General features: G+C 40.5%; 1 protein-coding gene across 1 annotated transcript; it reads left to right on the top strand.

Moving 5' to 3' along the window:
* The first annotated feature begins 6,277 nt into the window (after positions 1-6,277).
* LOC114448419 (dynein assembly factor 1, axonemal-like) lies at positions 6,278-7,955 on the top strand. The gene is given in 4 exon segments (XM_028425338.1): positions 6,278-6,683; positions 6,686-7,129; positions 7,213-7,488; positions 7,567-7,955. Coding segments are annotated over 4 exon segments (1,515 nt in total).
* Positions 7,956-12,559: the final 4,604 nt, after the last annotated feature.

Raw genomic sequence — 12,559 nt, 5'->3', positions numbered from 1 at the left:
CAGCGGTTGTTTTCCTTTGTGTCTGCAACAAACAAACAAACAAACAAATAATCTGATTTCGTGTAAATATCTCACAATGTCAGTGGGCTGGCAACATTTCAGACAACAACAAAAAAAACAGATATGTCAGGGATGACACAATTTCACACAAAGACATGAAGCACAGTAACACATGAACACACACAACCTATCTACACAAGCTTCACTTACAGCCAGATGTTAGGAACAGACAGAAAAGAGTCTGACAGCAGAAACCTCAAATCTGTGCGATAAGACAGACTGCTGGCGAGCGACTCACACTGATGTAAAGCACACACACACACACACACACACACACACACTTCTAGCCTATTTGACACACACACACACGATTGTCACATCAGGCATCTGAACTGCACGCATGATCGGTTAACTGTGTGCGGATGTGAATGAGCGTTAGATGGAGTCCGATGTGACACTTTTAAGCAGATGCAGCCAAATCAAAAAGAATTTTGTTAAATCAGCTGTGAGTCTGATCCTGCAGATGTGTGTGTGTGTGTGTGTGCATGTATGCTTCTACATATTTGTAGCATGACTTCATGTGAGCAGCTCATTATTATTATTTGCCTTTGGCTTTTATTTTTCCATCAACTTATACTGTGTAAACAATTGTTTTATTTTATTTTATTAATATCTTTACTTGATATTTTTTGTTGTTTGTTTTACTGGATCTCATAATAATTTTTATTATCGTTCTCACTGCTATATCGTAACAGTTTTATATGGATATATGTGGATTTGCCAGTCGGCTGTATATTTGTTAAAATGATGTCTAATTTTATATATTATGATATTTTATTTTCTTCAACATTCATGATGAATTTATGATCAATTTGTAACTGTGTTCTGGAATTGTGTTTGTTGTATGTTTTTATTATATTTTTTTTAGTCAGTCCTCAAATAAAACATGCCTGGTTCTTTTTCTTTGTTGTCAGAGTGTGTTTAATCTGCCTGAACTGTAGAAGTACAGCAACTTTTAACTGCATGCTAACACGCCATCCAAATGAAAATCACTTGAAAATTTAATGTTCCACTTTTTTGGGAGAGAACTATTAAAACTTGACAACAAGGCCTCTGCAGTGTGTGTCATTGTGTGCGTGCACTGCCTGCGTGTGTGTTGGCCTGGGGTACAAATTAGAACATGCAGGAATCTGAGCATAAAGGTAGGTGTGTGTGGATGTGTGTGTGTGTGCTGTCACACCAAGCCCTGTGATTCACCCCCTCGTTACCCATCAGCTCCATCACACAGCCGACCCTGCGTTGGTTACACAGCTGAGCGAGTGAGTGCAGTGGCCCTGTTGAACGCTGCTTTTGAAGATGATGCAACACGATGGACGAGCCAGTCTTTGCTTTAAAAGAAGCGGATCCAATGTTTTTTTAATAAGCTCACCACTTGCCATGCAGCGTGAAAAAAAAAATCAAGTTAACCCTTGTGTTCCCCTCTTGTACCATCAAGATACCCCAGATGTCCTGAGCATGTTAGGTGATGTGCGGACTAGTTAAGAGACCCCCTCCGTGTCACTGGGGGGGGGGGGGGGGGGGGACTCCAACCAACTTTAAAGGCTTTTAAAATTCAGAATCTGATGAGAGATTTGCTTCCATTTGTAGCATCTTGTATGAAGTGTAATAGTCAATGAAAGAGTATTATATAGCAGTATGTGTATAAAAGTATGGTTTGCAACAATCAGCAGAAAATATGACTAGCTACAAGACACAATGTGCATCAGGATGATGGCTACAACAATAACATCCATCTATCCATCATCTGAACCTGCTTTGTCCTGCAAACTGCTGTTTAACATGGCAGTTTACATACTCTGGACCCTTTATGAACACCAACACTTTGCTGCCACCTGCTGGTTAAAAACTAGGCTACATGTAACAAAATCATTGATGAGGCTGTACAACAGTGTTAGTGTTTACAATGCAGTGGTACTATGACCTTTACTAATGGCAGGTTAGTATTCCCAGAAACATACATAATTACACCATTGATTATGTGCACTATATTGACTTATTTTGATCAATGTGCCATGAATGTATGCTTATGGAAATGAGTACCATTTTCTGTAAAACAATAATACAGTAGGCCTATAGACCTCTTTTAAAAGGACTTCACTCTAATGGAGCATGACATGCTAATAACCATCACTTTGGTACAGTACAGGGATACACTGCTGTCTTTACTTTATTAACTGAATTTCAGTGTTGCCAATTTTTCCTCATCATTGACTGACCTCCGGACTGGATTCTGATCTGTTTTTGTTCATTGATTTATGAGGACTGCACTGTCAAACAAAGTGACCTCCCTGTAGCGTTTCCAGTCATTTCAATACAAAGCCATGCACCTTTTTCTGCCAACTTGGTACTGTAGCTCCATGTGAATGATTACAGGTGCCGTGCAGTTCATTACAAAGCTTTTTTTCTTTCACTGTCTGAATATCCAGTGCTCTTCTGACTTTTTTATCGGTATCAACTGGAGTATTTCACTCAGGATGTGTTATTTTAGTGTTCCCTTTATTTTTGAGCAGTGTTTTGGCTCCATTTTCTGTTGTGCTTTACTCCTGTTTGTGATGGTCCTTTGTATGTATTTAGAGTCTAGACCAGTAGACCAAGAGCAGCATGGTGGCTGCACTGGCACCAAGGCCTCATTTGGACTCCACTTCAGCACACGCTTACTCTTTGTATCAGTTCATTTCTACAGTCTACTTAATTTATATGCATACTACAGTCTACAGATGGGGCTTTAGTAATGTCTGACCATTAATTAAAACAAGCTTCTTTAGTGTGTTAATTAGTGTAACTTCTCTTTACAATCCGATAGCAACCAATTAGTTCGGCAGTTTCGCTTTAAAACGAAGAATATGAATCATCTGTGGAAGCTATAAAACGCTAAAAAACATCAGCCAATCCTGCGAGGTGCCCCTGTGCGTATAGTTGGCTGGTTGTCACTCTCTTCCTGCTCTGCACGCACCAGAGAGGTACGTGCATGATGGCCGAAGTCACAGACTGGTTGGGAGGCGTGGCTTCAGGGTGAGCTCCGAGAGAATGGGGCGTGTGTTTACTTTCAAAATCTGGCTGAATCTCACTGAGTTCTCACTCTCCTACCCTACCTTTAAAACTGATAACCTTGTTTGGGACGTTGGGGACTGTAGGAGAAAACCGGAGTACCTGGGGGAAAACCCACCTTGCCAGGTGGGTGGAGCGCATGTAAACTCCACACAGGAAGAGACCAGCTGACAGCTGCTTTCACTGACCTTCCTGTGAGGCACAGTGCTAACCACTGCACCACAAGTTTGACACTGTCCAGACATGCTCCTGTTTCTTCATCTTCTGCTGACTTTGTCCCAAGAACCCACATCTTTTACTGGACAGCATCTGTCCATGGAGCCTGCACACAAATACAGGGCTTTAGTTTGAACAGTTACAGGAAGTACAAACATGAGTAGCATGAAGAGTCTCATAACCCACCACATGTGGCCCCATGGCCCGCTGGTGTCTGGAGGTGAAGTGTGTGAGGAGCTTCCCAGAGCCACCAGCACAGAAGAAGCAGACCAAGAAACAGCTTCCTCTGAGTGGGCAGGGTGGGGACGCTCCTCATCCACCTGGCTGGCTGGATGCTGGAGAGGACGGGGATGGAGGAGTATTCTCACTTCTCTCACTGGGTGGACTGCTTTGGTGCTGTAGAAACATCATCAGCATACAGTCAGAGCTGCTAGCTTTAGCTTTTAGCACTTCATCTCTGGTCTTATTGAGAGGGTTACTTACAGAGCCCACTCCTCTCCAACTGGTCCTGTGGTCATCCATCCTTCTCATCTGGTCCACTGTTGTCATGGAAATCCTGAGTCTTGTTGTTCCAGCCACCAAAACTTCACCTGTTAGGATAAACATCTTTAATGTTCTGCAGTCTAAACACTGAGATGATGCTTCAAGAAGAAGTGAGTCTGTCATGCTGAGGCAGATCTCATATTACAAGTTTCAAAAGTTTTTTGCAAACGAAATGTGATGAAAGAACAATGCCAAATTTGAAAAACAGTAAGGGTGCAAAGAGAGGTTGGAATCTCTGAAGATGTGATGAGCATGTTGCACTTATTAAAAATAAAAATTCAAATACAAAATTATGTTTGCAGAGATTCAAAGTCAAGCCTCTCTGTTGAGATCGTCACAAGAAGATACATCATAAAATGGATTTATCGCCCAGGCATAATTTCACACAAACATACTTTACTAGACTACTGACTAGATGTGCTTGTGCTGTGCCATCATTGCATGTGTGAGCGACTGATATCACTTGATCTCATGTGAGCATCTACATATGAGTCAGATGATGAGGTGGTGTTTTATGACACAGTGTACAACAGAAGACCAGTAATCCAATCACTATCAGTCTGCACGCACAAGCAACAGCAGGCTTTGTGTGGATGTGAATAAGCAGCTGTATAACAGTATGTGTATGCTTAGTGCTTGAACTACAGGATACTGGAATTTCCGTTTGTCAGTGAATAAAGTATAAATCTATCCATGTAATACAGCAGACTGCACTGGAACTCTGAAGCATTTGATAGTCACAGAAACACTTGTTGTGCTCTGAAGCTTTGTTGTCTGAGTATCGTTTGTGGTACTGTAAGTTTAATAGTTTAAGAACATTAGACATTTACCTCAGTGGACAACCAAACTTTTCAACTGATCCTTGGAAGAAGCCAGAGCAGCTGATGCCAGGTTATCTGCAGCACAATGCAATGACACTGTTGTTAGTTACTGAGGTATTTGATGATTGAAATGAACACATATTACAGGAAACTATGTTTACATTACATTACAGGAAAACCATCAATGACAACAAAAATAACTATGTTGTAGCTAAAAGGAAAAACAAATCTTAATCTGTCAACTGTAAACTGTCTGGATCAAATAGTGGAGGACTCATTGTTCTGATATTTCCGCTACTCCCCGTCATCTTCTGACACTAGTTTCTGTCAGAGCGATAGAGTAAAACTGTGCTAGATCCCTCTCTGCTTTCATCCTCATACATTTTTCCCTTCTTAGTTCCTTCAGCAGGTCCTCCACGCTGGCCCTGACAGACCGTGTCCCCTGAGTGAGTGAGGTTCCTGCCCCTGGAAAATTGGTGTGAACTTCTCCCTTCTGGCTGTACCACCACGCTTTTGTGGGTAGTTTCTTGAGCACATCACCTCTAGGGATGACTCATTCTCTCTAAATGTGAAGATGGGCTTTCCATCAACAGACCTCTTTGCTTTAGAAACTTTGCACTGATCTTGTCACCTTCAACATTTTCCACCAATCCAACATAGTTATAGTTTACATTCAGATTTAGACTCAAGTCGAAGCTATCTGCTCCAAATAACTATCCAATATACTTGATCTAACCTGCTTTTTGGTCTCTGATCCAACCAGCAGCCACATCAATGTTGTTTCTTTGTGCAAACTCAAAAGCCAGTTCACGGCATTATATGACTCATAAGCCATTAACACTGGCACAACTTAACCCAGGTCCTTTGGCACAAATTACCCCAAGCCCACTTTTTGGAAAAAATGCATCACCCTGCTGTTTTGAGCTGGCATATTGCTAAATGTATAGACTCATGATGTAGCTTACTAAAACACTAAAACATGTGAACTGATTAAACACAGCAATCAAAAAACCTTAATCAAAGAAATTTTACTTTGGAGGGCAAAAGTTTTTTGAACTGTGCTTAACTCTCAAGCCATGTGTCTCCCTTCTTTGCAGGATGAGTGAAATAGATGTTTCTTCAGAATAATGTGGTCACATGACCATCTTCTTCTATGGTTTTCTAAATAACAGGGGTGGCACTACCTGCCCCTTGGCACAAAACTCTCCCCTATCTGCTAAAATACAACACAGGACCGAAGCTCACCTCTCAGTCTCTCACTCTCGTTCACCCGGTACCCACGTGACGCGCCCACCTCGGGTCAAAACCGTGCGTGTCGCAACTCTCTCGCGTTACCATGGAAATAAACATAAACGATAACTTCTGCTGGCTAACAAAGCGGACTGCTCCGTGATATTTATCGTATTTGAGAATGATCTAATTGTTACAACATATAACTGAGAAGCAGCGATTACTTCAGTTTCTTTTGCCTGCTATATTAATATATTTTTGCGATGTCTACGGCTAATTTTATAGAAACAGCTGTAGATAAAGTGATAACAGAAGATCAAGTGGAAGGCGGAAATGTCCAAAGAAAAAATGCGGATGCCATGTTAAAGGAAGGAGGCCAGGACGATCTGATAAATAACAGATTACAAAGCTCACTTCAGGAGAAAGGGGAAAGATCAGGGCCACGAATGACCAAGAAATTCCTGAAAGGACACTGTAAGCAGTACAGATTATACTCCACACCACGCCTGAATGACACATTATATCTGCATTTGAAGGGTTTCTCATCCATTGAGAACTTGGAGGAATACACAGGACTAAAGTGTCTCTGGCTGCAAAGCAATAGGCTTCAGCGCATCGAGAACCTGGATGCTCAGACAGATCTGCACTCCTTGTTCCTTCACCAGAACCTCATATACAAGCTGGAAAACCTTGAACACCTGAAAAAGCTCTGCACCTTGAATGTCTCCAACAACTACATACACACCATAGAAAACATTTCCTGCCTGACCTGAGCACACTGCAGATTGCCCACAACAAGCTGGAAACAGTGGGGGATGTAGACCATTTGAGTCAGTGTCTGTCCATCAGTGTGTTAGACATGTCTAACAACCTGTTACTTGACCCAGACATCCTCTCTGTGCTAGAGGCCATGCCAGAACTGCGAGTGCTGATCCTGAAAGGAAATGAGGTGGTGAAAAAAATCCCAAACTACAGAAAAACCATGATTGTACGCCTCAAGAATCTCACCTACCTTGATGATAGCCCTGTGTTCCCCAAAGACAGGGCATGTGCAGAGGCATGGGCAGTGGGAGGGCTAGAAGGGGAGCGCAAAGAGAGGGAGCAGTGGGAGGCCAGAGACAGAAGGAAGATTCAGGACAGTTTGGATGCAATAGCAATGTTTCGAATTCAGGCCCAGGAGAGACGACTCCTTCGAGAAATAAAGAAGAAAGGTGAGAAACTTTTTACTGCCCTAGTGTATGGTTAATAAATGTATGTAATAAATACATCTAAAACATTATTCTTATAATTACAGGGGAAACTGATGCTCAAGAGACGCCTTGTGGGGATAACAAAAACCAGATTTTCTCATCAAGAGAGAAGATCCAGTCCTTTGTGGAAGACAGCCTGGATGCTCATGAAGAGTTTTTGCAGAGTCATTCAAAACAAGGGCCGGATGACCATCAGTGTGAAGATGAATATTTAGAAGCAGAGCAGGTAGATAAACTGCTGCAAAAAGAGCAGGTGAAACATGACCAGGAACAACCACAGACAGAACCAGCATCAAGGCATCCGGCACAAGAACAAGACAGCACTGCAGGAAAAGTCAGAGTCAGAAAAACCAGAAGATAACAAACAGCAAAACATGGTCCTGGACCTTTGGTCACAGAGCTGGAGACTGCAGAGCAGCTAGAAAGCATTCACCTTTCACCAGGTCACCCACTCCACATTGATGACCTGGAAGATGTGGATGCAGATGACATTGATGATATGTTATCTTCACATCTGGTGGACAAACCAAAAATGGAAGTCATTTCAGGAGGCAGTAATGATGAAGAGTCAGTCATGAGTCAGAGTGACAGAGTCTCCACCTTTAATTCAGATAAAAAGTCTCTATTCCCAATGACGAGTAGCTGTGACAAACCAAGTGGGGCGTCCAACAGTTCTTCTTCATCATCACTGGTGTATGGAGAGGATGTGGATGCCTTTCAACTCCATAGAAAACAAGATACAAAGCAAACCTCTCCCCCTCGCTGCCTGATTGAAGAGCTGGAGTGAAGCCTTTATATCTGAGAACGCTTTTCTTTATCCAACTTTATGTTGGGACAATAAAGGCATAGTCAGAACATAGTAGTGATTTAAAGTTTGTGTATGATGGTTAAATGTAACAAAAAAAACAGCTACACTTTCAGTTAACTGTTGGAATATCTTGATTAAAACGTTTATTATTATTTACCAAAACATACACTCAAAACAAAAAGAAACTCAAAAAATTTACAGGACAGTCAGAGGTTTTATGAAATTGTATGAGATTTCCAGGTCCAAGTTACATATAACATTCTGCAATAAATATTGCAAACATGTTTTCACACTGCAGATCCATTTTTCAAGATTGATAAACTATGTTCCTTATCTCGATGTGAAATCTTTCCAAAGGTCTTAGTGAGAATTTGTCATACTTAAACAAGGGTGAGAGTTAAATAAAGAAAATATCAGCCCCCTGAGCATCAGGCCATGCATATATACCACGGTCTACTCACACAGGGACTGTGTGCAGCGAGTAGCTAACGTTTGACACAGAATATTGGATAAAGGATAGCACTTCATGCTGAAGGCTGAAATACATGTCAGTTTTAACATCGCAACAACACCCAGGTGTTAACCAGCCAGAAAGCGACGGTGATTGAGTAGAGGATCATCTCTTGTTCAACTTGATGAGCTATCAATAAATAAAAAGACTCTCAGCCATGGGATTCACAATTAGATGGAACATTGCAACTTTTTTTTTTGACTTACTAACCTGACGTTGAACTGTTGTTGCATCAACCATGGTCATGTCATCAGCCATGCCATCCAGAGAGGCCTCATATGTTGATAATACCAGTCTGAAAAAGAGAACAGCTGGTCTTAAAATGAAATTGGATGTCCCTCACAGGCATAAGCATTTTTATATTGTCCAATAAATAGACAGGGAAGTCTCAGTAAACACAATTATTATTATATCATAACTGTAGTGTAAGGAGAAAGGCAGTAGACTACTCAATACTATCCTCTTTCTGATACAGCATCACTTCATCTTTGCTATTTCTGCTGATCATACTGTTTCCAAGACTTCTTAATGATGTGACAGTTCAGCACTACATGACTCTGGTTCCCGTCAGAGCAGTAGAGTAAAACAGAGTGGCGTGTAATGTGTGTATTTATATAGTGTTATAATGCAGGAAACAAATAGACATATTCATTATGGACAATATTAATAACAATAAACAGTGGGGACTACAGGTTTTAAAAAGTAACATTTAAAACATAGGCTTTATATAAATTATAAAAACATACCCTTTACTCCTTCAAATAGATTCTTAACCCTCAGCTAAAATATGTGTTATATGTTATATTTAAGGCCTTCTTTAAAATTAACTCCATCGTCATAAACCCCTATCCTGCTGTTTGAATATGCATTCTATACTTTAACCTAAAAAAAAATAGGTCATGCCACCACCAGTCATACTGATACTTGTACTGTATCCCTATATCCAGTAGAGGGCACGCTATGACGACATGTGATTGCAAGTTGACTCACCCACTGTATCATAGACATCTTTCATTAATGGATGATTATGCGTGTGAAAAAATATGTTTAGAATATTTATTATATGTCTATATCCTATAATCTGTTCAACAACACTAAACTACATGTTCAATTAATATACCAGATCCCTCCACAAACTAATTTCTAACTGTTTATGGAAAAACATAGGGGGCCGTTATAAATATGATGTACCTGCTGATTTAGTTCTTAATTCATGTTTGAACCACATAAGCTCAACATCTTCATATAGGGTAGCTAGGAATAGACAGAGACTGGCACTCACCTACAGTTCTGTGTGCACTGCTTAGGGCACCAATGACCTATGTCATAGTGGCTCTAGGAGCTCGTTCTGAGGTAAATAGTTTTTTAAAAACAGCAACTGCAAACACGTACTTAAAGGATGCTGATTGGTCTGAACCACCTGTGGTTCAGCTACAAGGACATAGCCTGAGGCCTGGTAAGATGTATTTCTGTCTCATTTGTTTGGGCACTTTTGGCTTACTCCTGAAAATCACACTTTAAATAATTTTCAATGTACAACTTTGGCAATTTGGTAAATTTTATTTTTTTGTTTCTCAGCATGCTAACAAGCTACATTTATATGGTTAACAATGGGTTAAACTGTCAGCATGGGATGGCTCTGTATGTCACTGCATGTCTCACCATGATGTTTTCAGGCTTGAGGTCTTGGTGTACAATGTCCTTGTTGTGGAGCTGTAACAGTCCTTCACACATTCCTGTGATGATTTTGCTTGTGATCGCTAAGGGATTTCTTGATTTCTTGTCATCAAACTACTATCTGTAATCCCAGGTATAAAAAGCAGAGGTGGGAAAATTTGAAGTGAATCGACTTCAAAATGTGCTTTTCTAATATACATGGAACAACGTGAAATGAATAGACTGCACAGAACCTTTATGTTTGACCTTCTTGGATAGAACATGATCCTCACCAAGTGTTCCCTAAAGATGCATTCCACTGGGATGTGCCACATGTAATCGTAATGGAGTATTGGTCTCTCCATGAGCCTTATGATAGTGGGATGCACTGCTGTTCTGTGAGTAAATGAGCCAAACAGAGGACTGATCACTATGTTGAAAAACAATCATCTCTATACTCAAGGGTTCTTTCTGTAGTAACGACCCACTCCTGTTTGTATTACTCACTTATACTTTGCATACTCTCCGTTTATATCATAACTGGGCATAAAGTTTAAACAGCCCATGCACTTTTCCACAGTTGCACCTTGTTTGGAATCTGTCATCTTACAAGAAGAGTCAAAGGTTTTTCAAATGTCACTAACACTGAATCAGATGATGCTAGCAGTGATTGGAAGCTGTTTGTTTCCATGGAACATTATGCAAAGAGAGGAATGTGGCAGAGGTGGTTTGTATGAACAAAGAAAATAGACAATCTGGTCTGATGGCTTTTTCTTAAAGTGCGCGGGGTGATATACATACATATACAGTTAAATTAATTCACATTTGTATTTAAATGTGAGTAAAGTAAAGTCATGACAAAGGTTATTAACATTTTGTACAAATGGGCTGATGGACTTCCTAATTGAAATGTGGTGCACCAAAGTCAAAGGTCAAAACTCTCTCTCTCTCTCTCTCTCTCTCTCTCTATATATATATATATATATATATATATATATATATATATATATATATATATATGTATAGTATTTGTATCACTCATAACAGTACCAAGTAAATGGTGTGGTTAACCTTTATGCTGCTGGGAACACTGAGCAACATGCTGTACATGCCTTTACTGGGTGGAAGACTGAAGATTATCTTCCTTGTTTTTTTTCTTTTCTTCGCCACTCCTGCAGATTCACAAAAAACCACATGTACCACTTCCTCCTAATATGTGGCTCACATAAACTGAAGGATTAACAGGTGCACACACAGCTGAGCAGTACTTGTTGGCTTATAGGAAATGTATTCAAGCGAGAAGTCTGAAGAGAGGGAGTTTTTGATCAAACGCTGCCACTTGTTCATAAGAGGAACCAACATAGTTGCTTTAAAGAGGAAATGTAATCAAAATCCAAATTCTCTGCTGTATCCAGACACCCACATTATATGAAACAAAAGTAGTTCTTCATTTCTTTTCCATTATTTAAAAAAATACTGGCCAGCAATCAGGGTTTACTGTGTGTGTGTGTGTGTACATTCACTCTAAACTCACATTTTTAGTTAGATCATAGTGGTAAGACAGAAACAGCAGCACAATAATAATACATAGTCATAAGTACAATCATTTATTCCCTAATAGTTCCCTAATAGTTATATGAAGCTGCAGATCCAAAGGCAGTGTTAAGTTTAGGTACAAGATGTGTCAGTTTGTTAGAAGTTAGTACAGCATATTCAAATAAAATATATGTCTAAAAAAGTAAAATAAATAAATAAATATATACTAACCCATTAGTACACTTCTTAAAATATGCAAACAAGAGACACAGTCTTTAATCTGTGCTGTATTTACCACCTGTTAACCACAGATACCTTCCCCTTTCTTCTGGGGAATTTTTGCCTGCACACCCCGCCCAGCACTAACTAATATGAGTCAACTCTTTCCAATACACCAAAAAGTAAAATGTAGGTATACCAGAATTTGAGCTGAAACCAGATTGAATACAGTTCAATCATGAGAGACTCAGCGAACTGAATGAGAAAGAATTTATTAATACAATAATTGTGAATGTGCATTGGCGTCCTAGACCCCGTCGTGAGGACCACGTCCGAAAGGGGGGAAAGCTCGAGCGGAGAGGCCGCTGATCCGAAGACCCCCCGGGTCTAGACCTGGTGGTGGTGTAGAAGCAGGAGAGCAGGAGAGGGGAGACCTTGAACTGCGAGGATGGGGAGGTGCTTGGGGTGGAGGAGGGTTGCCGGATTCGATCGGGAGACAGCTGGAGAAGAGACAGAGACTTTTAAATCTCTTGCTACGTTATGATTGGGCAGGAGAGGGACAGATCGACAGCTGATTGGTGAGGGAGGTGCCATCTATTAAACACCTGACTATGTGGGAGGTCACTAGACAGAGTGCAGTGCAGTGAAGGAGAGTGCTAGG

Source organism: Parambassis ranga, chromosome 16, assembly GCF_900634625.1.
Source record: "Parambassis ranga chromosome 16, fParRan2.1, whole genome shotgun sequence".
NCBI classification, from domain to species: Eukaryota; Metazoa; Chordata; class Actinopteri; family Ambassidae; genus Parambassis; species Parambassis ranga.
The sequence above is the reverse complement of the archived record's forward strand: the minus strand, read 5'-3'. Positions and strand labels throughout refer to the sequence as shown.